At 42.2% G+C, this 27302-nt stretch overlaps 5 protein-coding genes, 1 long non-coding RNA gene and 1 other non-coding gene across 11 annotated transcripts; 4 read left to right on the top strand and 3 right to left on the bottom strand.

Moving 5' to 3' along the window:
- Positions 1-5476: 5476 nt before the first annotated feature.
- LOC135672444 (uncharacterized) lies at positions 5477-6163 on the bottom strand. The gene is made up of 2 exons (XR_010512985.1): positions 5915-6163; positions 5477-5746 (listed from the first exon to the last, which is right to left on the bottom strand). It is a non-coding gene; the product is annotated as an uncharacterized LOC135672444 (long non-coding RNA).
- Positions 6164-6271: 108 nt separating this feature from the next.
- Positions 6272-6343, top strand: TRNAD-GUC (transfer RNA aspartic acid (anticodon GUC)). Its single transcript has one exon. It is a non-coding gene; the product is annotated as a tRNA-Asp (tRNA).
- Positions 6344-7547: 1204 nt separating this feature from the next.
- On the top strand, positions 7548-11305 carry LOC103981526 (probable membrane-associated kinase regulator 2). 5 transcript variants are annotated; one of them, XR_010501327.1, is made up of 4 exons: positions 7616-9375; positions 9513-9631; positions 10685-10991; positions 11114-11305. XR_010501327.1 is itself a non-coding variant. In XM_009398279.3 (2 exons), exons 1-2 carry the CDS (start codon positions 7941-7943, stop codon positions 9267-9269), a joined length of 1245 nt encoding a protein of 414 aa, XP_009396554.1. In that variant the 5' UTR covers positions 7548-7940; the 3' UTR covers positions 9270-9469. The 5 variants fall into 5 exon arrangements, 1 of the variants encoding a protein (XP_009396554.1); XR_001977493.2 differs by having other exon boundaries at positions 7621-9066; positions 9151-9375; positions 10685-11305; XR_010501318.1 differs by having other exon boundaries at positions 9524-9631; positions 10685-11305.
- Positions 11306-11479: 174 nt separating this feature from the next.
- Positions 11480-12431, bottom strand: LOC103981525 (late embryogenesis abundant protein At1g64065). The gene has a single exon (XM_009398278.3). The coding sequence runs from the start codon at positions 12359-12361 to the stop codon at positions 11663-11665; it is 699 nt and encodes a 232-aa protein (XP_009396553.1). The 5' UTR covers positions 12362-12431; the 3' UTR covers positions 11480-11662.
- A 531-nt stretch (positions 12432-12962) lies between these two features.
- Positions 12963-20690, bottom strand: LOC103981524 (protein SGT1 homolog). Its single transcript, XM_009398276.3, has 10 exons — positions 20390-20690; positions 19830-19899; positions 17855-17979; positions 16777-16936; positions 15588-15684; positions 15427-15492; positions 14495-14630; positions 13691-13782; positions 13506-13610; positions 12963-13227 (listed from the first exon to the last, which is right to left on the bottom strand). Exons 1-10 carry the CDS (start codon positions 20547-20549, stop codon positions 13129-13131), a joined length of 1110 nt encoding a protein of 369 aa, XP_009396551.1. The 5' UTR covers positions 20550-20690; the 3' UTR covers positions 12963-13128.
- A 675-nt stretch (positions 20691-21365) lies between these two features.
- On the top strand, positions 21366-24410 carry LOC103981523 (sulfite exporter TauE/SafE family protein 3). The gene is made up of 12 exons (XM_009398275.3): positions 21366-21827; positions 21944-22103; positions 22219-22419; positions 22520-22584; positions 22678-22705; positions 22781-22863; positions 22947-23033; positions 23126-23176; positions 23315-23536; positions 23734-23827; positions 23929-24069; positions 24177-24410. Exons 1-12 carry the CDS (start codon positions 21621-21623, stop codon positions 24260-24262), a joined length of 1425 nt encoding a protein of 474 aa, XP_009396550.1. The 5' UTR covers positions 21366-21620; the 3' UTR covers positions 24263-24410.
- A 1068-nt stretch (positions 24411-25478) lies between these two features.
- Positions 25479-26921, top strand: LOC135649556 (probable WRKY transcription factor 65). The gene is made up of 3 exons (XM_065168032.1): positions 25479-25960; positions 26059-26196; positions 26289-26921. Exons 1-3 carry the CDS (start codon positions 25797-25799, stop codon positions 26845-26847), a joined length of 861 nt encoding a protein of 286 aa, XP_065024104.1. The 5' UTR covers positions 25479-25796; the 3' UTR covers positions 26848-26921.
- The last annotated feature ends 381 nt before the right edge of the window (positions 26922-27302 follow it).

Genomic DNA, 27302 nt, shown 5'->3' with positions numbered 1-27302 from the left:
ATTCAACAATGCAAGTGTGGTAAACAAAATTAAACAAGTTTCACAACAATTTATCCAAGTCATAAAGGAAGGTAAGCAAAAACTTTGCATGATAACCTTTTTGGATAAACTAATATTTTTTGTTCTTCTTTAGATGTGCAAGTTTCTTTCTTCTTTTTATCGTAAAAATAAGAAGAAGAGAAAGAAATGTAAGAAAAGAATCCATTAAAAACCAAATATATGAAATGATTTGAATTAAATTTAAAACAATAAATGAGTTTCATTAAATCATGTTTCAATTTTAACAAAGAGAAGGTATCCATATGAAATCAAATCGTCATTCTTGCAAGTAATCATCACACACTAAAATTCATCTTTCGAGGGAAGAATAAGGAAGAATTCATGGGAAGGGAGCATTATATGAAAAAGAAATTCATAAATAAACTTCATAAATCAAATATGTTTCTCATTAGAAATTTACAAGAGTGAAATCCGTGAGAGATGCATTTGTCAATAAATTCTATGAGTGAAGTGATTAAGTGTATAAAAAATCATTAAGTGATGAAGCAAGGGTATGAAGCAAATTTGATACCAACTAGATTGATATGCCGGATTTCATGAAAGCCTTTAAAAAAAATCAAGAAAGTCCGGAAAAGATATACATCAAATTCATGCATTCGGACAATTTAACATCCCTAACTCTCTTCTAATGAAATAAAATTATTCTTCATTTAAAGGTTTTGTAAAGATATCGGCTAATTGATGTTTCGTATCAATAAACTCTAAAGATATGTCATGGTTATTTACATGATCTCTTATGAAATGATGTCTAATGTCAATATGTTTAGTTCTAGAGTGTTGAATAGGATTTTTTGTCAAACATATTACACTCGTGTTATCACATTTTAAGAGAATATTCTTAAGGTGAATCTTATAATCTTCTAATGTATTTTATCCATAAAACTTATGCACAACATGCACTCACCGCTATGTATTCAACTTCGGTTGTAGATAGTACAATCGAGTTTTGTTTCTTGGAAGACCAAGAGACAAGTACATGACATAAGAATTGACATGTTCTAGATGTGCTTTTTGTTAGGATCAAGAGCAGCAATAAGAGGGGGGGGTGAATTAGTGCAGCAGAAAAATTATCCGTTTCAAAAGCCTTCATTTCAATTTAACTCGTTTCTAACGAAAATTGTTTCATAAATATTTTAACTTAAAAGCATATGGGAGCGTAGAGAAAGCAGTAAGAATGTAAAGTAGCTTGCTAAAAAGGTAAATTGCTCAAGACAAAATGCAAACCAGAATTTAGAGTGGTTCAGTCGTTGTGACCTACATCCACTTTCGGATTCCTCCTTTGTCGAGGTCACCAACGTCTACTAATGGCCTTCCTTCAATAGGCAAAGACCAACCACCTTTTACAGTGTTTTCTCCATTTCACGGGTTTAGGAGATAACCCTTACAAATCTCACACATCTCTTGAATGATCTCAATACTTAGAAAGGGAGGAGGAGTACTCTAGTAATTTTACAACACTTTAACATTTCAAAGACTTAAGATTATGCCAATACTTTCGTGCCCTTTCATGAAGAAAAGGGTGGGGTATTTATAGGCCCCAATGACTTCAAAATTGGAGCCAAAAAGTGTCATATCCTCGGATTTCAGGGTACTGGCTGTACCACCGCCATTACTGGGTGGTACTATTGCCTGTAGTCTAACACTAGGTGGTACTACTACCTACAGTCTGACACTGGACGGTACCACCACCCAGTCTGGGTGGTACGACCGCCTAACAGAGCTCAAAGACCGAGCTTTGGTGGTACCATCGCCTTATAGGGGTGGTACCACCGCTAACAGCATTAACTGCCGGCGGTACCACCACCCAGTCTGGGCAGTACCACCGCCCAGAACACCTGGGAGACCAAGTCTGCCAGGTTGTGCCATTGTCGGCCCTGGATTTCAGGTGCTGAATGGGCTTCAATCCGGCCTAATTCAGCCATGTTAAGAGCCTAGTTGGCCCCTAACTAAGTTAGTGGGATTACCTCCCAATCATAACTTAATTTATGTTCTAACTATGATTAAGGCAAGTTATTAGTCTAGTATATCGATTTTTCTTTCGGTGAACATCCGGTGAACTTCTCGGCGAAACTTCCAGCGAGCTTCCGGTGAACTCCCCACGAACTCTCGGCGATCTTCCAACGAGCCCTCGGCAATCTTCCGACAAGCCCTCAAGGATCTTTCGATGACCTCTCGGCAATCTTCCAATGAGCTCTCGGCGATCTTCCGACGAGCCTCTAGCGAACTCCCGACGAACTCTCGACGAGCTCACAACACACTTCCGGTACATCGTCCGAATCTTCGACTCCGGCCCATCATCTGTTTTATGTCTTACTGCTATCATAATTAATCCTGCACACTTATCTCAACACATAGATTAGGTCAAACAATTCACAATTGATTTCATCATCAAAATCCGAGATTCAACAATCTCCCCCTTTTTTTATGATAACAATCAATTGATGACGGAGTTAACCTTAACTCCCCCTATCTATATGTCGTACTTGAGAAAAGACATTCTTGAATTCAAGGCTTTTGAATTCAAGCATTAAACCGATAAATTCATAGGTCATGAAGGACCCGATAAGTTCTTCAAACGGAAAGTTATTTTAGGATCCCAACTTTTTGGAAGGAATCTTAATATCTTGTTAACAAGTTCAAAATTAGAAAAACTTTTACCAAGTGCTTTTAGACCATTGATGACATCCGTAAAATGCATGTACATGTCTCCAATAGTCTCGCTTGGTTTCATATGAAACAACTCATAGCTATGAACCAAAAGATTAATTTTTTATTCTTTAACTAAAACGGGTGTACATACCTTCGTGTGTGACTTCAAATATGTGTCAAATCTCATGTGCAGTTTCATATTTGAAACCTGATTAAATTCGTTCTTATCAAGAGCACAAAATAAAGCGTTCATCGCTTTAGCATTCAAAGAGAAAGTCTTTTTTTTCAAATCATTCTATTAATTCATTGGTTTGGAAGACTTTTCAAAATCACTTTCAACAATGTTCCATAAATTGAAATCCATAGAAAGTAAAAATATTTTTATTCTAGTTTTCCAATACGTGTAGTCCGTCCCATTGAACATAGGAGGACGAGTGATAGAAAGACCCTTTTGGTTGCCAACAAAAGTCATCTCTCTTAGGTATTAAACAAAAAAAAGATAAACCTCAATCTGATACCAACTGTTAGGATCAAGTCGATACTAAGAGGGGGGTGAATTAGTGCTTTCAATAAAATGATGTTGATTCGAAGATTCATTCAATAAAGCTTATATCCGAAGAAGCATTTAAACTTGAAAACATTCGTAAGTGATTGAGGGCATTGAGCAAGTAAATCAGTGAGTGGTGAGAATGAAAAACATGAAAGAAATGACACCGAAAGAAAGCACACTGAATTTATAGTGGTTTGGTCGTCGTGACCTACATCTACTTCTGATTCCTTCTACGTTAAGGCCACCGGCGTCCACTAACGGTTTTCCTTCAATGGACAAAAACCAACCACCCTCTTACAATGCTTTCTCCTTTTCACGAGTTTAGGAGACAACCCTTACAAGCCTCACACCTCTCTTGAATGATCACAAAACTAGAAAGGGAGGAGGAGGACACTTAGCAATTTTACAACAAAAAATCTCAAGATTTTGTTCACACTTTCATTGCTCTTTTATGCAGGAAAGAGTGGGGTATTTATAGGCCCCAATAGCTTCAGAAATAGAGTCAAAAAGTGTCTTATCCCGGGTTTATGGGGTATTAGCGGTACCACTACCATTATTGGGCAGTACCACCACCTACAAACTAACACTAGACGATATCACCACCCAGTCTGAGTAGTACGACCGCTTGATGGAGCCTCGGAGACTGGGCTATGGCAGTACCATCGCGTGACAAAGTTGTACCACTGGTTGGCAATATTGACTGTCGACGATACCATCGCTCAGACCACTTGGGAGACTGAGCCTCACGCGATACCACCACCTAGTCTAAGCGGTGTCATTGCTTGATGTGGCTCCAAGCGATTGAATGAGCCATCCAACCTATCCAATTTAGCCTTATTTTGGGCCCAATTGACCCCTAATTGAGTTAATAGGATATGTCCCAAAATTAACTCAAATTAAAGTCCTTACTACGATAATTAAGGCTAAAACAATTATGATACACGTAATCTAAGTTGTCCGGCACATCAATTATTCAACCAAACTCTCAATGAACTTCCAACAAGCTTTCGATGAACTCCCAACGAGCTTTTACTGTATCGTCTGATCCTTCGATGTATCCCCCGATTCATCTGACCTGATGCCCGATTATTGACTCCGGCCCAACTTCAATTCTTCTTTAATCATTTTGTCTTTCTCACGATCATAGTTATTCCTGCATCACTTATCTCAATACATGGATTAAATCATTAATTCACTAATTGATGTCATCATCAAAATATGAATTTTAATAAAAATATTAAATAATATAATAAGCAAAAAGAGTGCATAACATGCCACATATGTCATCACGTGATTGTCTTATAGGGCACCTATAACTAATAGTAATGTCATAGTCGGTAGTAAGTTACTGACTACAACCCATCGACTAAAATCTGGTAGCATACTTCCATCCATGGTTCCACTTGTGTGTACGAAAAACTTTCATCGCCCGCAAGTTGGTGACTAAGAAGGACAAGATAAAATAGATCAGACCATCCGGTAGACAAAGGGCTATAACACAAAATATATATAATGCTTTTATGATCTATGATATTTGATTTCAAAACGAACTCTTGATATCAATTGTAAGCATAAAAAAAAAATTATGTTATTATTATATGAAAAAAATTTAATACTAGAATTAAAATTAAATAATGATATATCAAGATGAAGATTAAATACCTTTTGATGTATTTCAAAATATCTATAAATATGTCATTGTTTGATTCGAAGGAAGCAAAGATATTGATCTATAATAAATATCAGACTAGTATTCACCTTTTTGTTTTATCCTTATAAATGATAATAAAAAAAGATGAGAGTATAATCTATATCTAATTTCGAGATCTTGTTTATTTATAAATAAGAACAAAGGACTTCAAATAAATAATAATGGTAGTCTCTCACATCAAGATCATCTCTAATAAAGAATCTTATCATAATTCATAACCTTAACTAAAATCCAAATCAAAACCTTAATATAAAAGGACCACGAATCTGAATCTAGTAAATAATAGAAGAATTGGCATGAAGTGGCTGCTTCAATAAGGAAATTTTATATATATATATATATATATATATATATATGGTAATCAACATACATGTAAAGCCCTAGGTACCACAAAATTGCAGGACTGTTAAGAGAAATATAAATCTACGGCTACTAAAATAAACAAATATAAATCCTGTGCCACTGTTACTATGTGCCACCCCAGTGGAGTTCTAAGTAGTAGTGTATGCATCAACCACGAAAAACAAATATTCATTTATTTGCTCCTTACAGATAAAAATTAGAAATTAGAACATCGTAGAATGACCATCACAAGGAATTGTGAACTTGTTATCAATCTTTGGGTTGCTTGAGAATACTGCAAATGGATCAGAGAACCTATACGAATGACGCATCCTATGAAGCTCATCGAGCTGAATCCTGACTCCGAACCAGATGCGTTTAGATTATCAGCTTCAGGCACGCTTCTTCTTACTATGAGTCAGCTATAACCCAATCTACAATAACAGTGACACAGAATCTGATAAAGAGAGGTTTACCTAATGGTACTAAAAGAAGGGTGGATATAGAAGAAGAAGGAAACTTGGAACAGTGGTTGATGTTTTGCAAAGCGAGGACATTAAAACAAACACATTAAGTGCGCAAGACGTGTCGCCCTGCTTTACCTTGTATGCTTCCGATATGTCACGGCCTCCAAGCTACCGCTTCCTTATCCCTTGCAGCGGATACGAGGTCCGAACTGCTCGGGATGAACCATAACAGCTCTCGATGCTGCATCCATCGAGACGTACCTGTTCGATCTGGCAAGCTCGGCGAACATGCTCCGGCGACGAGCTGACGGACTGTGGACTGGTGCGGACGGATTGTGGAAGAGTTAGAGCAATAAGAAGAGGGGAACCGCGATCTGTCGATGGTATCGCTGAGTAGAATATTCCGATCCAATATCCGCTGAATCGCAGAATATGGAGGGATACGCAGACTAAATTATTTATATTTATTTAGTAACCCAGCTTGCCGACAACGTCGTTGTAGTATAGTGGTGAGTATTCCCGCCTGTCACGCGGGTGACCCGGGTTCGATCCCCGGCAACGGCGTCTTAAGTTTTCGTATTTCACCCTTAATTTTTTTTTTTTTACTTTTGCATATTTAATTATCGAAATTGTGACCTTTTGATTTCCCCCCCCCCCTACTCATACATCACCAAATCGTCATCAGATTCTACTGCAGAAGTGAGCAGGTCAAGAACTCAAACGACGAGCATCACAGGGCTGGAAACAGGTCGATGCAAGAAGTCGCTTTTTAAGGTGGTTGCGGAACTAAGTTATTTAGGATGGGCTTTAATGCTTTGCCTCCACTGGGAGGAGCACATCATGTGCGCTTGTCTATAATTGATAATTGATCCATTTGTTGGAGCAATGCAGTAGCCTCGTATGATTGATTGATTGATTGCTTTAGTCGTGTTGTTTTCTGCACCCAGCAGTATCGGCATTGCTGCGTGCAGCCCACGGCGATTCCATGCCAATTGACATCCGACCGAAGCGTTCGACGCAGTTATTTCCCCCTTGATCTTGTAGCGTGCAATCGAGACAGCATCCGAACGCCGTTGGTGGACCTTTTCTGGTGGCCTTATCCTTGGTCTCCAGCAAAGCCAAGTTACTCCCATTTGACCCGCTACGGAAAGAGTATCCTCATCTTACGGAATCCTCAAAACGGAGGGAGGGAGGGATGGAGGGTGGGCGGTATGATGACAACATCTGCCGCCCTGTCTGTCACCCTTCATCCTCTGCGACAGGGAAAAGAAAATTGCAAAGCAACGCTTCTCCCACGGATCTTTGCAGAGACACGCCTGCCGCTGCACATGTATCACACTTGGGAGTCGTCGGTCATATACAAAAGGAACTGACTTCTCCTCCCTTGCTTTCCATCTTCTTTTGCTCAAGACAAATTTACTGTATCAAAAGGGAGAGAAGAAAAAGAGAAGGAGACTGTAGAGAGCACGCACAAGGAAAAGACACGGTTCACTCTTATCATCCATCATTCGCTTCGTGATCCGATGACCATAGTAAGCTCTCATCAGGCTGTGCTCGGGAACAGCCCACGCTCCGTCGCCTCATACGAGCGAGATGATTCAGTATCAGAGCAGGACATCATCAGCCACTCCTCCCCCCCCGGACAGATTCTAATCCTTTGTTGACTGGCATATCTCTGCCGTCACGTGATCTCGCTGCAGATGCGTGTAATGGAGCCCAAGATTATATAGTTTATCTCTTCTTCTTTCTTTTTTTTTCTGGTTTTTTTTATATATTTATGTCCCTCATGGGTCTATATATCATATGCTCTTCTACAAAATATTTGTAGACCTTAGGACTAAAGGATTGGATGTTAACTTATGCGGGGCACACAGCAAAATGGACGGCTGACGTTGTTGTCGCATTGAAACGTGCGGTCGGATATGTAACGGACTCTCGCTTTGGGTGGTTGAGGTCTCATTGAAGGCTCCAATTTTTTCGGCCCCCTCCCTGCCCCAGCAAATCGAACACATGACACGACTACCTACCGCTGCAGAGGAGTCGCGAGCCCAAAGACAAGCAAGCAGGGCACACTGCCCTTTTCGCGTGAGCTTTTTAAGTTAGCCCCTCTCTTTCCTCCCTCCTTCCCTTCCTCCAAAAGCTAGCCTTCAGAAAGCGCGCCATGGAGCTCTTCAGGCTGCTCGCTCATGCTGGCGAACACGGTGACGGCGACCCCTCCCCGGCTACCGAGCCCGCCGACACCACCATCGCCGCCACGGTCCTCTGCTCGGACTCCGATGACGGCGGCGGGGACAGCGAGGACGAGGGCCCCTTCTTCGACCTCGAGCTCACCCCTCCGATGCAGGAAGACACGGACCACCATCGAGAGAACCAGCAGTCGTCCGACGCGGAGACCGAGGACGAGGACGGAGCGGAAGAGTTCGACCTGGAGTTGTCCCCGGATGGAGGAAGGTACGGCCGCGGCGGCGGCAGCCTCCGGCGCGACCCCGACCTCTCGTTGTCCCCCTCCGATGGACTTTTCTTTAAGGGCCGCCTCGTCCCGCTCGAGCCCTCCTCGTTGACGGACTTCGCCGCCTCCGAGGTGGCTAAGTCGTCCAAGTCCCAAGTCCCTGCTTTGCTCAAATCCGCCGCCAGGGCCCGCGCCTTTAAGCTGAGCTTCCACGGGAGGTCGAAGTCGGCCTCGATGGAGCCCAACCCCGTCTCCTCCCCCGCTGCGACGTCCTCGCCGCCGAAGCAAAAACATAGAAACAAGTTCTTCGTCAGGTTCAGGGTCGAGGCGGCCCCGCCGGTGCCCCTCTTCGCCAGGGACAACAGCTCGAGGAGCTCCAGCAGCAGCAGATCGGCCATGCTTTTCGCCAACGATGGATGGCCGGCGTCGGACGACAAGAAGCTCCTCAAGGACGTGCTCCAAAGGTATCTTAGCAAAATTAAGCCTTTTTACATCAAAATCTCGAAACGGTACGGCGAGAAGCTCCGGTTCTCCGGGCCGTTGAGCTCAAGCAGAGCCATGAAAGTGCGGCCCGCCAAGGAAAGCGGAGGAGACCAGCTGAAAGAGACGGTATCAACGTGGAGCAGCTTTAGTGGGTCACTGAAGTCGCAAGATGAGAATATCCCGGCGGGACTGAGGGTGGTCAGCCGGCGACTGAGGAAGAGCCGGTCGGCGTCCGCGGCCGTCGCCTCGGTTCGCTCGCCGCCGCTGGCGACCGGAAGGCGGGACGACTCGCTCTTGGAGCAGCAAGACGGAATCCAAAGCGCCATCGCTCACTGCAAGCGGTCATTTAACAGAGGTACGTATAAAGCTTCCGAATCCGGCCATGTTTTAAAGCGTTTATATACAATCTTAGAGAAGACCGGGTTGACTCGGCGTGCAGGGTCGGAGTCGCCGCTGATGCGATCGAGGAGCGATTCCGGCGACGGGAGATCGTTGGAATCAAGCAGCAGCAGCAGCAGCAGCAGTAGCAGCAGCGGCGGCGGCGGCGGCGACGTTTGAGCATCGTCCGTTCGGGTTTTTATTAGAACGGAGGTGGAAATTAATACGCATAAAGGAGAACGAAATGGTTTGGTAGAGCTATTCCAGATTTGGTTTACATCTCTTTGTAAGGAGAGGCACCGAGAGTTTCTTTTAGCTTTTGTGAAGTCATCTCTTCTGCCATATATATTTATATTTATATATATATATATAGTTGTATCTGCGAGTTTGTGTGATGAGATGCAGTGACAAATCGTATATCAGTGTGGGTGCAGTTGACTGTTCGTTCGGTGAAAAGAAATCAAAGACGCGGAGGTGTGGACGGACGATGAAGATGAGGAAGAAGACAAAGGTTTTGGAGGACAAAGATCTGAACGAGTCTTGTGAGTGGAAGACCGTGCCTTAGTTTCTGTTTTTTTATAACGCGGCCGCAGTCTTTTTCTTTTCTCTGATTTCTTTTTGGTCTCTCTCTCTCTCTCTCTCTCTCTCTCTGTCTCTCTCTCTCTCTCTCGCTCTCTCTTTCTCCGTTGCGAGTGGAGGAAGAACAAAGGTGACACAATAGTGCAACACGAAATTGCCGGCTTTTTCTCTTCCAGCGAAGGAGTAGAGGCGGACAAAACATTAGCGTCCATCCATCAGTTTTTCCCCCAAAAAAAATCTCTTTTTCTGATTTTTCTTTTTTTAACTTAAAGTACGAATTTTCTATCACCACTATTTTTTTAATCTGAAATAGCTCTGGTTATTTATCTTTTTTTTCTTATAGATCAATACAGAAAAATATTATAGTGTTATTTTTAATAATGTTTTTATAAAAGTATGAATCAATCTAGACATAATATTTTTATATGATATTGTATTGTTTTTAATAATTAATATTAGAAACATTATTTTTAAGTATTATGTTAAAGTGTTATATTATTTTTTAAGCATTATTAAAATATTATAAATAGATCGATTTTCAATCTATAGGAGAAGGAAAGAAAATAAATGTTTTTAGAGAATTTTAGAAATGCGAGGCATTATTGTTCGGGAAAACCCAAAAAGAAGGGTTTGTTCTGCGGATTTACTTCTTTTTTTTTTTCCTAAGAACATTTTATGAAAAGAAATCTTCAGATTTTTAGGTTCTATTTTTTAAAAAATGTTTTGCATGGAACTTAAAGCGCTGTGGGGATCAAAAAATCCTTCTTTAACAACCATCATTAATATTATTTTTTTTTATCGATACGCAATTGATTTGGAGCAATTATTCAATCAGATTAATATGGTATTAATCCAATTATAGTTACATGGTTTTTTAATAGATTAAGACAAAAATATATCTTAATAAAGAGTTTTCAAAGAGTGCGAATGCTTATTTGAATATAAATATATTTGCTTTAATCATCAAATGGTAATCAAGTTTCAATTTTGGAACACTGAGATGGAAATATTTGCAGGCCATGAGCATGCATGCAGGAAGCAGAAGACCCACCACCGTATGTTTGTTCAAAGTGGCATCCCCACCTTCCATCGTATCCCGTCCAAAGGAGAGAGAGAGAGAGCGGCAGCCTGTGGCAGACTAAAGCAGCGACAAAGAGGTGCGGATGTGGGGGGGAAGGAGCAGGCGAGAGAGAGAGAGAGAGAGAGAGAGAGAGAGAGAGGGAGGGAGTATTCATCCTTTAATTAATTGCGTGGTCAGCGGAAGCAGCGAATCCGATGCTCGCCTTTTGGAGTGCTCGCGTGATGCTGTGCTTCTTTTGTCAGGTAAGACAGCATCAGATTCTCCCTGCGTTGTAGTCCGGATGGTGTGATAGCTTGTCGTCACACCGCAATTGTTTGACCTCGTCCGACTTCATCGAGTTCCATGCTTTCTTGGACGACGCCAGCTGAGAGTGAACTCTGGCTTTGCGATGCATGGTTCACGGGCGGTGTGCCAAAAGATTCGCGGTAGGGTTGCTGATCTGGATTCAGTACACCAAGTGTTTGATGGAATGGGAGAGAAGACTATGGGTTGCATGGAGGATAGATCGTCCTCCTCTCGCTCTGAATAAATTAGATACCATATGGAGTGTTCCTTGTGTTGGATTGTCAAATAGCTTTAGTGGTGAAGACGTTGAGGTAGGAAGAAAGACTCGTGTGTCTTCGTTGCGGTGGTGATTGGTCTCGTGTTCAAAGTTTCTTCGCCAAGCTACTGCTTTGGCGGCGTCCACGAATGGATAACCCCAAAAGTCAAAATCGTTGAGCTGCTCTCCTTTCGGACAGACATAATTCTTCAGATTGCCTTTCGTAAACAACAAATAATCTCTTCCATGATATGATGCACACACCATATTCTAACTCTTATCTACCATGCATTGCTTCGCAGCTGGAACATTTATTGCCAGTAACAATTAAGCGCTACCCAATCCATGGACAAGAGATGCAACGATTAATCTTCAGCTGACGTTGGCGGAGCAATCCGTGTTCTTGAATCCATGAAACGTCGTCGACAACTCCAAGGTCATGCTGCAGTTCAACATCACTTCGATGTCGCGCTTGTACACGCCCAGCACGTTCACCCTCCCCTTGATGTCCGTGAAGCTCGTCAGGTTCAGCTCGGTGCCGGCGGTCCACGCCTCCGTGGTGATGTTCATCTGCTTCACCACTCTGTCGGTGAGCACGTCCACCGTCACGTTCATCCGCGCCGTCCGGTGGGCCGACACCTTCCCCTGGGGCGCGTACGCCACTCCCACCGTCTCCCCCGCGTAGTAGAAGTCCGTGGTGCTGTTGTCGAACCGGAAGGACGCCACGTTGGGGTTCTTGATCGAGATGTCGGCGACGAGCGTGGCGTTGAACAGCACCAGGTTGTCGAGCGTGCCCGGCCCGACTCGGAAGGTGTCGAGGGTGAGGGAGTTCATGGTGAGAGTGGGATCCTTGACCTTGAACACGGTGAGGGAGAGGATGAGGATGGTGATGCCGAGGATCACGACGGTGGCGCCGCAGCAGCCGCAGCAGCACAGGGCGCACCGCCGCTTGTGGAGGTACTGGATCGAGCGCCACCTGGAGGCGGCCTCCTCGTCGTCGCCGACAGGGACGATGGACGGCGAGTGCAACATGATCGGCTTCACCTGCTCCTCTTCTCTCTTCCCTGCCATGATTTGGTTTGACCGCCGGTGGAGGCAGAAAAGATGAGTCAGCCTTTCCCGTTACCGCTCTCTTCTTGGAAGGCAATATATGAAGAGGGCGTTGCAGCAGTTGGAAGTCCTATCTTGTTGCCGGACGGGTCACGCTCCACTGTTGACTTGACTTTTGAGTCATATGCGACACGGCGAAGCATTTCGTCCAACATATAAAATCTTGCCGTCTATGAACAAACGAACGCATAAACGAGTGATTCTTCTTTGGAATCTGACCGATTCCAATGCCACCGATGTGCGGATGCCACTGATTACGATCACGTAAGCCTGTCGACTGATACTGCTTACTTCGACCGGTTTTAGACGTCCAGTGGAATCGAAGCAAGAGGACGACTAGAGCGAGTGAGTTAAGTTAGCGGTCAAAAACGGCAGTCGTTGCGCTTGGTTGAATGAACGCCAATGATCCCTTTCGGGATATGTGCGTAGACTTGGGATCCAGCGGCAAAAGCGATGCAATGGGCAATACACGGTCTTCATGTCGCGGACCATTTTGATGATCTTTGTATGTATCAAACGATATTCCGGTGTGTGACCACACCAAATCATGACCTAAATGAGATAATCCAATAATACTATCATATTGTCATTAATCGGAGGTAGCAAAACTACAGAACAAACGCGTGTTTGGTCGATCGTTCATATAAGATAGATGACGACAAAATTTTCTGCACAGTGCACTCATTGTTACGTCGAATTGCTACACGACTTCGATGGAATCAGTACTCCTATTTTTTCATTTCCATACCATCCGGCGGAGTTCCCTCTACTTTCCTTGAGCCAACATCCTTCCAGTTTGTTGACAGCACGGATCCATTGGATTCCACCTACATCAAATTATAAACGTATATAAGGAAGTCATGTCCGGGAATTAAACTGATGCAACCACCTCAGCCTAGACACTTGTTTCAGGAATAACACAACTGATGGTGCAGCAGATTTTTCCCTATGAACAAAATGGCTCTCTCTCCTCGAGGGACTAGCTTAACACAAAATTGATCCTGGTGATGTTGGCTCTATATTTGGTAGTTCTTGACAAATTTAAAAGTAAAGATCCTGATCATTCACGAAGTTACGACTGAGGATAAGGAAACTATGATCTTACAAAGGACTTCATCATTGCTCGCTTCATATCTTCATCACCACCCTGGTATATGTCACGGAACAGCTTATTCAGAGCTGCATCACCATCTAGCTTCTCCTCTTTCTCCTGAAAGGGACGAGATGAAATGGCAACTGGCGTCACAAGAATAAACTTTCTAACACAGACAAATAGAAGATACTGATAACCTCTTTTTTCACTTCAGATTCCAGCTTATCCCAATCAACTTTGGTTTTCGAGGATGGGTAAGAAGGCCTTTCAGATTTTACATCTGCAAATCCTGCATATAAAATCAACTGCAGATTGAGATAGCTGTGCATTCTAGGTTTCCATTCCACTGCACTTTAGAAAAGGAAGATAAAGCATAAGTCATAACAAAAAGAAATTCAGATGACAAAAGTAGAAAAAAGAAACACAACCAGACTTTAAAAGGAAAAAGTAATACAGAATCGAAACTCATCAATCAACTTGTAAATGAATTTTCTTGTCATCTTAATCTACTGTAGAAATGTCAGTAATTTTAGCAAACACATCCTAAAACTTCCTTTCATAGTTATATTAAAACTAACATATTGCTTTCAGAGGTCTGGTCGTATCAAAGCAATACATGACCGTATCTGGTCAAAAAGTTTTCTGTTGGTCTAATGCTCTTGAATATGTCGATCAGTATCTATGCCATATGCCTTCATAGTAGAACATTTTAGGAAGTGAAGCATGGCCGATCTGAATGCGTTACAAGCAACAACCACATCAGTCAAATGCAATGATAACACAAACAATAAGTGGAGAGAAATAAACAAAAGACCAAAGAATGTCCAAGTACATAAGCACAAAGAAATGACTGCTGTATTAATTAGAGATACGCATCCAAATCAGAACACATGACAAATAACTTTAGCACTAGATATACAATATTTGATGACATATCAGTAATCAGATAACGAAAAAAATATATGCACCGCAAAACAGAAGAGAAAAAGAACTTTAACTACCTGACACATTAACCTTCTGCACAACTTTTTTGTCTTTACTGAATTCCAGTGATGTCCAAGTGATGGCTTCAGCTTTAAAGAGACGGATTTCGATTTTCGAAGAAAAAATTTCATATCTGCATTTTTCTGGTACAATCTGATGTTGAGTCAATGCCGAAAGAAAAATGTAGAATTAGTGACAAGACATCATAAAGGATAATAAGTTACCATCAGATACATTATTCGAACACACTGATTCAAATTGCACTTCCTCGCCACTCAGAAGCATGCTAAAGGAATTACCAAACAGTGGAAGAAAAAAAAAGAAGGAATTTTGTGCAAACTTTTAAGATACTCTAGAATGTCAAACAAAAAATAGGTTCTGGCACAAAATAAAAGAAACATAAAAGCAAGAAACAAAAGAGCCTCAAACAGCCAAATAAATAAAAATGCATATGCTTCATAAGAGACGTGTCATACCACTCGAAGCCCTCAAATTATATTTCTTTAATCTCATCTACTGAGAAGTCATGTGTCATATTACTTGGAGAAAGAGTATAAATAATTAATAAAAAAAAGCAAAACTTGAATTTTAGTTATATACTTTTTGCCGACTAAGAAACTACCGTACAGCAACGTTTGCAGACAACTCCAGCTCCAGCTATGCAGATGCAACTAAGTTTTCCCTTATTAGGAAAGGGACTTTTGTGCGTCCAAAGGCATGCAGAATGGTCGTTAGAGAAAAATCAAATCAGATGGATTTTTGTACAAAAGAACTCAATCAGTAGGAGCCGAATAAAAAACTATTCATGAAGCAATGAATTCTTTGGAAAAGCACCAAGCTGCAACAAACAACGGATGCATGTTGAGTTTCGAAAAGCACACAGGTACATCCTTGATGTCAGGATACAACAATTAAATGCACATTTAGGAGTGCTAGCTTGGAAAATTACCTTGGCAAATAGACGATGTTGAAAGAGGTAAGTATCTTCTCCAGGGATATCAATTGTGACACTTATCTATATGAATGTAACAGGTGGGTCAAAATTATATAGAGGATCAAGTTTGCAAAATCAGACAAACTAAAATAAATAAAGCTTAATACGAAACATACTATCTGTTCACCAAAGTCGATGTTCACATATTTTTCTGGGATGTCCTTTGCAAAAATGGTCAGTACTACCTCTGTAGGAGTATTGTAGTGGTCATGTCTGCATCAGAGCACAAATAAATTATCAGACTTCAATATAGAAAAGGGTTGCTGGCAAGACGGAGATCGTAACAGTAAATATTAAGATATGCGCACATGCACATGTTATGTACAAAATAAACATATAAGATATACAGTATGAGGCTCCTGGATATTACCCAGGTAATACATTGTTCCAGCTACCCAAGTCCTATACTGCTAAGTTCTGAATGTTAGCAACATAAAAAGGTAGAGTTAATCAAAGGTAAATTAAACTAGAAAAAGGGAAGGGAGAATGGCATTTGACTTCTTAGAGGCTCACAAGCAAATTAAATGCCATATCACAATTTAACATATGCTACTCAAATAATGGCTATGCATCTTTTGAAACAATCTACATGCTGCTCGTACAGACTCGAGAGGAACAAGAATGAACACAAAGATCCAACTAAAGAAAAACTTTAACATCAAAATGGAAAACATAAAAGACAAGGAAGATGTATTATATTATTATATGATAAAGTTCCAATGAATTAAAAAAAATTCTAGTCTTAACAGAGCTTCAGAGAACCCTAAATGTAATAAAACTAATACATGGTCTTAGCTTCTCTAGAATTTCATCAACCCAAAAATTAATCACCCTAAATCAATTTAACATGTAATCCTCTATAGCTCAATAGACACTTCCAGTACCAAACTGACTCAGTGGAGATTGTTTCTTACTGATGAATAATGAAAAGAGAATAGCCAATACTCTCTGAACTAAGTCAACATTCCAGATATCTATCAGCGAGAGGCTTGTTGTCTTTAAGTCCCAAAAAGATAGGACCAAAGCAAGTTCATACAGTTTGTGGTTCACCCCAAAATATGGAATCATCCTGGAACTTCCACAAATAGCTTTGCATGTCAAAGAAGAGTAATTTTCAAATAGTAATTGTTAAGGCACAATACATGATTTCTAAACATGCAATCATTAGTTACAACTTATAAGAAAACTATGAATCGTGCTCCAATTCTATTGAACAATGCACATGATCAGGACAATCAGACATGACATGACAACAGAAAAACAAAAAGAACCTCACAGTCATACTCTTCTATTTTCAAGAAGTACCTATATTTTGGCTTGCTAGAAACTTTGACTGACTGATGACAGGATGCGTCATGAATAGGCACAGATTCCTTAGGAGACCCAATACTGCCATCATGAGAAGAAATGACTGCAATTGGTGATGCAGCATGGGCACCTTGTTTTGGCAGACGATTAATCTCCTCTGCAGAACAAAGTACACTGTAGCTATTAGGCCATCTTATGTATATAGAGACATGAAGAATCAAAAAATTATTTACGAAATACCCAGATAACTAAATGCATAATATATTCTTCTTGAAGCCATAGACTAATAATGTTGTAATAGGACAGCCCATGTTCTCAAGTGAAAGAGGCATCAATTTGATGACCTAGTCGAAGCAGTTGGTGTATCATGCATAGTTCTAGCAAGGTACATTTATTTTATTGGACTATCCTTTATCTCCATGAACTGCATAAACCAACACTTGCAGTCCAGAAAATGCCTATCATCTGTGATGGCCAAATTAGCACAACCTATCTCTTTTAAACATAAAATTAATTGATCAATAAACACGGCTCCAACTAACATTTTCAAATCTCTGATAAGTGATATAATAGGATCTTCCTACAAAATCAAGCAGTCTGGAAACTCCAACAAAGTTCAACGCAATTAAGAGTCAGTCTCAGTCTGGAGACAAAATTTCCAAGAACAAAAACCAACAACCACAGATCCAAAATCATGAAGCTGATTCTGAATAATTGGTAATTACTATGAAGTAAGATGCAAACATTATATACACTGAAAAAACAGGCAACTGGGCTGCAAACAAGAAGTATGCACACCAGACCTCTTTGTGTGGTGCTGGATAATTAAAGAGAGCAGAAGTCTATGATGACTCAATCATTGAGCACATCAAAACCATTCTGATAAATCAACAAAACAGAGGATAATATCCAAACTATTCAGTGGATTACTAGCATAACAGTCTAAGATGTCTTCCATTTTGTGCAACGATAATGACTCAGCACAAAGAATGCTAACCTTCACACAAAAGGCAGAACAGGAAATTTCATGCTTTACCAAAGAAAATAAAGTCTGATAGTTAGGACTACAAAGTACCAGCAATATGTTCATCACATTCCTTAATCAGTCTAGTGAATCTTGAATCTGTGGGTGCCAAAAAGAAGCCTGCTTCAAGAGCTGCTTTTGCAGTTTGATATTCTTCAAGCTTGATACAGGCAGTACTGTTAATACACATTAATTTGATTAAAAGAGTAATCACAACAACCCTTCAAACAGATGCAAATGTAGTGCAAATGTTTTATAAAGAATGTCATCACCATATTTGCAGAAGTGAATCAATCAACGTACTGGATGACAAACATAAATAGAAAGGAACACAAATGTCTTTTGTTTTAGATAGATAAGAGATGTAAATTGTAAAAGCAAATCAACAAGGATTAGCCTGGTCATTTTATACCTGGTGCTTCCATCATTATATTAACAAAAACTAAAAGAAATGTGTAATAAAGACATACAGTTAATGACCAATCTTTGTAAATGGAGAAAGTCTAATTTTTCATCTGCTCTAAACAACTTTATAAATAGAATGAATTCAATCGAAGGAACTGATTTTCTTGCACCCTACCCCAAATAATAAAATGGACCCTTAGCACTACCCTCTATTACAAAGAAATTTCCACAGCATGAGTTGGTGAAAACAATCATGTATAAAAACTAAATGAGTCTTTTTACACCTTTTCAGCTCTTAGTTACATAATTGAAGTGCATCACCAAAGAAGAAGCTGCTACCACCTCCGTCCTGAGTTGGGTGCCTCACTTCTTTGTTGGGTCTTGGTACTCTAGTTAATTAAAGAGAAGGTTTGCTATTGCCTCTCATCAGAGTCATTTTCATTAATGTTTTAACAGCAAATTTGGAATACATGCCATGTTGAAGCATTCCACACATAGTTAAAACTCTCGATCAATATTTTCTGCATGTTTTGTTTTTCCACATCATCATTTTCAATATTTTATAGTAATAGTTTTACAAGAGAATATTTTGTCCAAAAAAAAATTGATCTATAACATCCTATTTAGTTTGACTAGAAGTGGGAGAAGACTTAAATGGATTTATAAGAGCTAGATGAGTAGAAAATCAGCATCTTCAGTTTATATATTTTGGGTCAATGATTCAGGCTCAACAAAGTTGACAGGACAGTTATCATAACATAATAAGTTCATTTCCAAAGTCCATTAACAAGGAGTGCAAAAAGCTACCAAAATATAAAAAGGAATTATTCAGTACTTATCTTGGCTTCTCTTCAGAACTACGAAAGTCAAAGGGATCCATTACTATTGTAGTCTTTTATGATGATGATCAACTCATGAGCTTCAACTAAAGATGATTTTGATCAACTCATGAGCTTAAGCTAAAGACTTAAGTTAGCTTTTCCTTGTCTAGGGCTACCACGTTCAAACTTTGTTGGTTTTCTATTGTTTTTCTCAAACATATTCTCCTGGTTACCAAGAGATAACAAACTATAGGTGCAATCTTTCCTATTTACTTGTGTCCATCTATGTACTTGGTTATGTTTCAGTTTCTCTTTAGAGGTTGTCTTCTACATTGTTCATATCTTGGGATTCAGTTTTTTGCTTAACTTCTAGTCAGAAAGATATTCACTGGTTTCAAGTATGGTTAGAAAAAGAATTTGGGGTCGAGATCAGCCCTTTGGAAAAATTTCAGTTGGTATCAATATCAGCAGGATCAAGCAAGCACAAGGCAGAGAATAAAAGCTTAAACAGAAAATAGAAATTTTATTAAAAAATATAAGATTTAGAACATATATGAAAATATGTCTCATATGTAAAATTAATAAGGAACAAATCCACTAAACAGAACTTGAGTTCATTTAGTTTTTATCAGCCATTTTCTTGACCCATTAGTTGATTTTTTGTCCAAACAAGATGTTCGATTTGCGAGGGACCAATAAAAAATGTTAAATGACTCATGCAAGTTGTGAAGACTAGAGAGCTTCTATACAAAAAGTAAAAGAAAATGGGACTCTGGAGGGTTACCGTGCTATGAACTCACCCTTTTCTCAAGTAAGCTTTAGACATTGTAGGAGCCAACTCAATTGCTTTATTAGCATCAGCCACAGCCTCTGGAAAAAGTTGGCATTATCCGACTCTTAGTGCATAATATGCAGCTTTTTGATACAAACTAAATGTATCAGACATGAAAAACGTCTTATGACGTTAGCAGCCAAAAAGCAGTTGAACACCATATGGCTTCATGAAGTTGACAGTAGCAGATTGACAATAACCACGCAATAGGACGCACAATACAAATTCCTAGTCAAACCTTTATTGACTTTAGAAGAGGAAACGGAACACTTAAGACTCAAAGAAAAAGGCATCTATCAATACACGAGCCAACAGTCACCCAATCACAAGGACGCAGCTAAAACGTTCTCTAAGATCGACGACGGGAGGGCACATTTTCGAAGGAGAAGGCATCCAACAATTCAGATCCACACGGGTCAGTCAAGAGGATTCAGGATTAGCTCGGGTACCGCGAATTCAAGGGGGACCTCAAATGTTCTCCAAGATCAAATACCAAGGCAATGAAGGGACGGAGGAGCAGACAGTTACCGGTGAAGTTGTTGAGCTTGATGTTGGCCTGGGCCCGATCGGCGTAGAGATCGGCGTTGGCGGGGTCCAACTCCAGCGCCCGGGTGTTGAGATCAACGGCGAGCTCAAAGTCATCGTCGACGAAGGCCTCCTTCGCGCTCCGTGCCAGATCCGAGGCCATAGAAGCGAGAGGGACGTAAACCGCAAAAGGCGCAGGGTAGATGGGCAGATAGGTAGAAGGAGAGAGGGAGAGGGAAAGGGAAAGGGAAGGGAAGCGAAGCGAAGCGACGCAAGACCGGCGGGGCGAAGGGAGGAGATGTTCTAGAGCCTTCCTGATAAGGGAGAAGACGACCGACTTGGTTGTGGTCTGCCGAGTCAACTCCTCGTGTGGTGGGTGGGGTTCAGGATTAGCATGGGATCAATTGATTCCTCCAGATTATTTATAATTTAATACCATATGAAATATATATATATATATATATATATATATATATATATATATATATATATATATATATAGTCTTTTATGGTTTATATGCTGTGTACGTGTGTAACCCCATAAGTCAACAATTCCATGTTTAACTTATACCCTTGTAGATGGATTAAAAAAAATGTCATAGGATAATGACATACATACATAAGAAAAAACATTAATATTCTTAATTTTTGTAACCTTTGTGCAATCGGCATGGTTATTCCACTCAGGAAAAATAAAAATTTAGATAGAAGCACAGGTATGGCAATACTACTATGTGTTTTGAGATTACTAACGCAAGTTCGCAAGGGTTATACATGTGAATATACACATTTTTGAAGACTGATATCACTATATCAAGAAAATTCTTATCATGTCACTTATTTTTTCTCTTTTATTTATTTTCTTACGATTAGTGATACAAGTGCATGCGTTCGGTAAGTCCTGATATAAAATGAGCAATTGCTAGCATAAAGTCCAATCTCATCACATCTCCCACTAAAATATGTTCAACCCATTTTTCTTCCAACATCCCTCGCAAACGCGATTGGCCAAGCTCTCGTATTGTTCACGACGAGTTATGGCCTCTCGACATGTCTTCTTCTTCCGTCTTTAGGTTGTTGATCTCCAATCGACGAAGAAGAGCTTCAGTCGTCGTTTGCTACAGGAGATTTTTCTGCCTTTTTAGATAGGAGTTTTGATCTTACACTGCGGTGAAGTTGAGATTGTTGCACTTTTAGCACTAGAGGTTGGACCTTTAGTCAGTTCAGGTGGGAGATGGAAGGGAAATGGTTGTCGAGGTTGGTCGCGGCCGTGGTGTTTGCAGTACTCTGCTTCTTCTTGGCGACGGCGCAGGTGGCCTCGGCAGATCGAGGCCTCAAGCTTATGAACCCGAACATTAATACGATCGCAAGGGGAGAGATGAAGAGGGCTTTGAAACGTTCGCAGCAGGAAGATGGATCATCTTACTCTCACGTTTGGCCGGTAACTTCTTCCTGCATGATCTTCTCCCCCTCGTCACGATCCGTTGTGGATCTTGTTCGCTTCGGAAGAAACGATTACGTTTTTGTGGCTTCTTCACTTATTCTTTGGTCTGGTAGGCTATGAAATTTGAGTGGAGAATTGCGGTGGGCTCCGTGATTGGATTCTTGGGAGCAGCTTTAGGCAGCGTAGGGGGTGTTGGTGGGGGTGGCATCTTCGTCCCCATGCTCACCCTCATCATTGGTTTTGATCCTAAATCATCAACTGCACTGTCAAAATGTTAGTTTCCTCTTCGTTTCTCCCTTCTTCTCCGATGAGTTACCGAAGCATAGGAGTTCTCTGAAACTGGTATTTGCATGAATTGACACCGATTTTAATGGTGCTTGGGTCGCAGGTATGATCATGGGCACAGCATGTTCCACTGTCTACTACAACCTTAGGCTGCGGCATCCGAGTTTAGATGCGCCGCTCATCGATTACCGCTTAGTTATGCTCATTCAACCCACGCTCATGCTTGGAATCAGTATAGGTGTTATTCTCAATGTAATAATTCCTGAGTGGATGGTTACGCTTCTCCTGATCATCCTCCTCTTAGGTAATCTTTACTCCGTCTTTAGGATCACAGCTATTCTGTCAAACTAAAGATTACAAGACAATATCTTTCTCTGTTGCAACTTTGTGGCATATGATGGTAGGGACGTCAGTGAAGGCTTTCATGAAAGGTGTTGAAACATGGAGAAGAGAGACAACCCTTATGAAGGTAACCGTTATTCTTGGCTTAATACTGATCAATGGTACGTGCATACACATCTTGGAGATGTTGATGGGTGATGTGCTTGTTGTCTAATTCCAGGAGGCTGCCAAAGGCCTTGGATCCAACAGTAAGGATGATGGAAATTAAAGCGTCTTATAATTTCCTTTTAGATGGTCATATCAGCTATTCTTGTTTAACTCAGGTAGATCGACACAGTACGAGCACATTCCTCTGTCTCCAAGCAATTCTGACCAAGAAGATGAAGAGACAGCACGAGAGCCAGTGGTAATAATACTTCAGTAGAAGCTGCAGATACACTCGCTAGGATGTAGAACTGTTATACTCAACTATCTGACACCAAAATGCAGGTCCCAGTTCTCCAAAATGTGTGCTGGAGGGAGTTTGGTCTCCTTGTGCTTGTTTGGATGGCATTCCTTGTGTTGCAGGTCACAAAGGTGAGCAGTTTGCTGTGAATACTGTAGATAAGTGACCTCCATGACTAAAAGAACCAAGGTGATGAATGAACTGTGGTCGAAAATGTGTACAGAACTACACAGCTACATGTTCGACATGGTACTGGTTCTTGAACTTACTGCAGGTATAATGATCTATCTCCTTTTTTTCGACATATTAAGCTCTCTCTCTCTCTCTCTCTCTCTCTCTCTCTCTCTCTATAGAGATTGCAAGTATCATGAGTAGGAAACGAGTAATATTCATCGTGCGTGTCAATCTGCAGATTCCTATCGCTGGATCGGCGACTCTGTACGAAGCAGTTAGTTTATACAGCGGGAGGAGGAAGATTTCTTCCGGAAGAGAGGAAGGGACAAAGTGGAGGGTGGCTCAGCTCTTTATTTATTGTTCCTGCGGCGTCGTCGCCGGAGTAGCAGGTGGCCTGCTTGGCCTTGGGGGAGGCTTTATCTTGGGTCCGCTCTTCTTGGAACTCGGACTTCCTCCTCAGGTGAGTAGCAGTCAAACCCTTGCTTCCCGGAAGCTCATGGAATCGACGATATCATAATACTGAATCGGTGGAGACTTGCCAAGGAATCAGATAAATAAGAACACGAAGAAGAATCAATCTCCACCACCTACAGACCACAAGTTTGATGATTGATTTAAAAATTGTTTCTCATGATTGAGATGTGACGATGCATGCAGGTCTCCAGTGCGACAACAACCTTTGCCATGGCATTCTCGTCCTCCATATCTGTCGTAGAGTACTACCTTCTAAATCGTTTCCCTCTCCCATATGGTACTACAACTCATCTTCATGCTCTGCCACTCGATTAGTCGAGTGAAAACAAATGTATTTAGTAAAGCTAAACGTTTCGAATATTGGTGTTCGTTTGGCAGCTGTCTACTTTAGTTTGGTGTCAGCAGTTGCTGCATTTAATGGACAAGTCGTAGTAGGAAGATGGATCGTAGCGATGGGGAGGGTATCTCTCGTCATCTTCATATTGGCCTCGATGATCTTTATCAGCGCACTCTCGTTAGGTAAGCCAACACCACCAGCTACTACGATGTCAGTATTGCGAGTGACTTGTTGTAGTAAAGGTTTCGAGCAGGAACCTAAATTTTGACTGCCATGGAAATGGTTTCAGGCGGGGTTGGTGTCTCAGACATGCTAAAGAGGATTGAAAAGCACGAGTACATGGGCTTTGAGAACCTTTGCGGATATCAACCGTAGCATTCATCATATATAAGAACATTCCAGCTTGCTGTAAAATTGTCACTCTGATGTCTCCCTTTTAATTCATTGTAATAATGCTTTTCAAGGGTGGTAGCAATTCACATCTCTGAACCAAGTGCTTTTGGAATGGGGAATTAAGGCTAGAGGCGCAACAATGAAAACGTGTCGCATGGCGACTTTTGAACAGTTTGGGAGCGCCCACGCTCGTCTTGTCTCATCTTCCTCCCGGGTGGGAACAAACTCCGAGAAATCTGCGTGTACGATTCATTTTAGGCGTGCTGCGCCGAGGACCGGAATTGTTTGGACCTCTTCTTCCGATCCATCACCGCACGCTACCTCGTAAGAAACAAGAGAAGTAAGTCTCATCCTACAACTTAAGAATATCCGATTCAAACCTCGTTGAGTACAGCCAACCAGACGTCATTTCCAATTCTCCCTACCCGCGACGACTTTCCACATGACAACACCACCTGCTTTCCCTTTTGTCAAACAGATACGGCTACGGCGGCGTTCCGCCATCCCACGTCGACATACTTCGGAGGGCAGCAAAGGTCTCTCTGTGGACACAGGAATCTTCCGCCGGTTGCACTAGAAGTTTGACGAGACGAAAGAGAAATCTATAGAAGCTCAAGTTGCAGCGAGTCAACCAACGAGGACCAAGGCAACGACAAAAAGAGAGGAAGTAGCCGATGGAGCAAGTCGGAAACGCCACGCCACACCAGCACGACGATCCCAACGCGGATATAAGGAGTGTCTAATGATCGTAACTATTGACTTACTGGGTGGCCACTCCTGATCACAATCAAACAGCTGTTTGAAGCTGTTCGATCTAATTGAACCCTGCGATTCGTTCGTCCTACAAGAGATGGCCATTCTCATACCTGTGCGTAGTTGAAAGCAACCTAAACCACACTTTTGTAGATATCGTTTTAGCTGGTGTTAGATGGGCATTGGATTCACTGGATCCCGCACCATCCAGTTCGCCAATTCAAAGCGCAGGCTGTACACAGATGCTGCAGTTAAAAATTGTGGGAAAGGATAATATAATAAAGAAAGCAAGCCGAGGAGATAATTAAGAGGGGGAGGTGAGATCATTGTGAAGCTCGCACATGTGCCGGATCGCATCGCCTCAATAATGCAAGGCCCGGGCTGCTATCCATAATATTATAATCGGAAGTTTAGGTGGAGTTATTTGCCCCCCACATCCCTCCGTCTCCCTTCGTCGGATGCAGTCATGGAGAGCACCTCGCAGATAAAAGTCTAGCACAAGCGACATAGCTTTTATGTGATTTTAATACGATGGATGGGTGCGTGCTATGAGTTTTAAAACCGCCTCCGTCTGTCCCCATTTGCACCCCCCACCAAACACCCTATGCCTCCCTCTCTCTCTTCTTCCTCTTCCTCTTCCTCTTCTAGTATTGTACAAAGCTTCTTCTTGTACGGTCGGAGGACGTGAGCGAGTGCGTGCTCTGGATCAAGGATCGAGAAGACAATTGGTAGAGAAAACTATATTGCTTCTTCTCGGATTGTGATGAACGGGAGCTGCAGCAACGAGCTCGACGCATGCGAGACCGAGGAGGTCGAGATCGCATCCGAGATCAATGATGCGAGGCCGGGATCGCCTGGATCAGGCGATGACTCGAAGCCCGTACACTCTTTGGGTGCCTCCACTTCATCTCCCTATCCCAAGAGAAGGTGGATCTTCATTTTCTCCAGCTACTCTTTGATCCTCGTTTCGTGCCCTTCTTAGTCCCTTTAGTTGCTGGCATTAAATTCGGCTCATAAATGAACAGCCGGCGAGGAGTGCAGAAGCGGGTGGTGACGGTACCGATCAGCGACTCGAAGGGCGCCGGCGAGGGGGCTCCGCCACCTGATTCGTGGACCTGGAGGAAGTACGGCCAGAAGCCCATAAAAGGCTCGCCTTTTCCCAGGTATGAACGGGATTTGCAGTAAACTCCTCCGCCTCGGGGTGGAGGCGCACTGGAAGATGGATCCAAAGTCGTGACTTATGTGGGACGTGCAGGGGCTACTACAGGTGCAGCAGCTCCAAGGGGTGCCCGGCGAGGAAGCAGGTGGAACGAAGCCGCGTCGACCCAACCGTTATCGTGGTTACCTACGCCTTCGACCACAACCACACCTCGCCGCTCCCCAAAAACCACCACCACAAGCACGCGGCAGCCGCCGCGCAGCCCGTCGAGGAGCAGCCGCTCACGCCACAGCTGAACCAGTCCGGCACGCCGGACTCCGCGGAGCGCGACGAGAAGTTCTCCGACCTGATCACCGAGGAGGAGTCGGCGTTCACGGTCCACGCCGGCGGCTGCTTCCCATGGTTCGCCGACGTCTGCTCGGTGCACCCGACCTCCCCCTCTGCGGCGGACTCCGACGAGTTGCTCTACGGCTCGGTCCTCTTTGCCGGTGCCGCCACTGGCGCAGCGCTGCCCGAGGAACTGGAGGAGGCCGCAGGGGGCGGCGGCGGGGGTGACGACGACTCTCTGTTCGCGGGGCTCGGGGAGCTGCCGGAGTACACGGTGGTGCTCCGCTGGGGGCTAGCATCGGCATCGTGGGTGGGGACCGCTGGGTGACCACTTTGCCGTCGATTCGATCGAGGGGAATAGCCGGCATTGACGTATATAAATTGTCTTCTTCCTGATTTCTTTTCCTTTTTTTCTTTAGGTTCTTTATTTTTACCTTCACATTGACGACTCTAATAATAAATTCTTATTATAACATATATATATATATATATATATATATATATATATATATATATGTTTTGAATCTTGGATTCTGGAAATATGATATATATACAAGTAACGAAAAGAAAACAAAAGTTGGGGAATATAAAAATAATCAGAGAAGATGGAAATAATTGGAGTTGGTGGGAGGTGCCTTTGGATGCACATGGAAAGAATGCGAAGATAGACGAATGGGCGCATGCCGCCGGACTCCGCGCGGTCGAGCTGCAACTCTCCCCATAATATTTTATATGCGTGCGTCTTCCTCATCACAACTTTCCTTTAGTTGGACCACCGTAGGT

The sequence above is a fragment of the Musa acuminata genome, chromosome BXJ1-4 (genome assembly GCF_036884655.1).
Source record: "Musa acuminata AAA Group cultivar baxijiao chromosome BXJ1-4, Cavendish_Baxijiao_AAA, whole genome shotgun sequence".
NCBI lineage: Eukaryota > Viridiplantae > Streptophyta > Magnoliopsida > Zingiberales > Musaceae > Musa > Musa acuminata.
Note: the sequence above shows the minus strand (reverse complement) of the source record. Positions and strands in the feature narration are given on the sequence as shown.

Excerpts from the sequence above, each read along its gene's own strand:
- LOC103981525 (XM_009398278.3), bottom strand. The coding sequence starts at position 12,361 with ATGGCAGGGAAGAGAGAAGAGGAGCAGGTGAAGCCGATCATGTTGCAC.
- LOC103981526 (XM_009398279.3), top strand. The coding sequence starts at position 7,941 with ATGGAGCTCTTCAGGCTGCTCGCTCATGCTGGCGAACACGGTGACGGC. Across the intron at positions 9,067-9,150 it reads CAAGCGGTCATTTAACAGAG|GGTCGGAGTCGCCGCTGATG; the intron begins GTACGTATAAAG and ends CTCGGCGTGCAG.
- LOC103981523 (XM_009398275.3), top strand. The coding sequence starts at position 21,621 with ATGGAAGGGAAATGGTTGTCGAGGTTGGTCGCGGCCGTGGTGTTTGCA. Across the intron at positions 22,104-22,218 it reads ATCAACTGCACTGTCAAAAT|GTATGATCATGGGCACAGCA; the intron begins GTTAGTTTCCTC and ends CTTGGGTCGCAG. Across the intron at positions 22,420-22,519 it reads CCTGATCATCCTCCTCTTAG|GGACGTCAGTGAAGGCTTTC; the intron begins GTAATCTTTACT and ends ATATGATGGTAG.
- LOC103981524 (XM_009398276.3), bottom strand. The coding sequence starts at position 20,549 with ATGGCCTCGGATCTGGCACGGAGCGCGAAGGAGGCCTTCGTCGACGAT. Across the intron at positions 15,685-16,776 it reads TCTAGCAAGCCAAAATATAG|ACATGACCACTACAATACTC; the intron begins GTACTTCTTGAA and ends GCTCTGATGCAG. Across the intron at positions 15,493-15,587 it reads TCGACTTTGGTGAACAGATA|ATAAGTGTCACAATTGATAT; the intron begins GTATGTTTCGTA and ends ACATTCATATAG.
- LOC135649556 (XM_065168032.1), top strand. The coding sequence starts at position 25,797 with ATGAACGGGAGCTGCAGCAACGAGCTCGACGCATGCGAGACCGAGGAG. Across the intron at positions 25,961-26,058 it reads TCTCCCTATCCCAAGAGAAG|CCGGCGAGGAGTGCAGAAGC; the intron begins GTGGATCTTCAT and ends ATAAATGAACAG. Across the intron at positions 26,197-26,288 it reads AAAGGCTCGCCTTTTCCCAG|GGGCTACTACAGGTGCAGCA; the intron begins GTATGAACGGGA and ends TGGGACGTGCAG.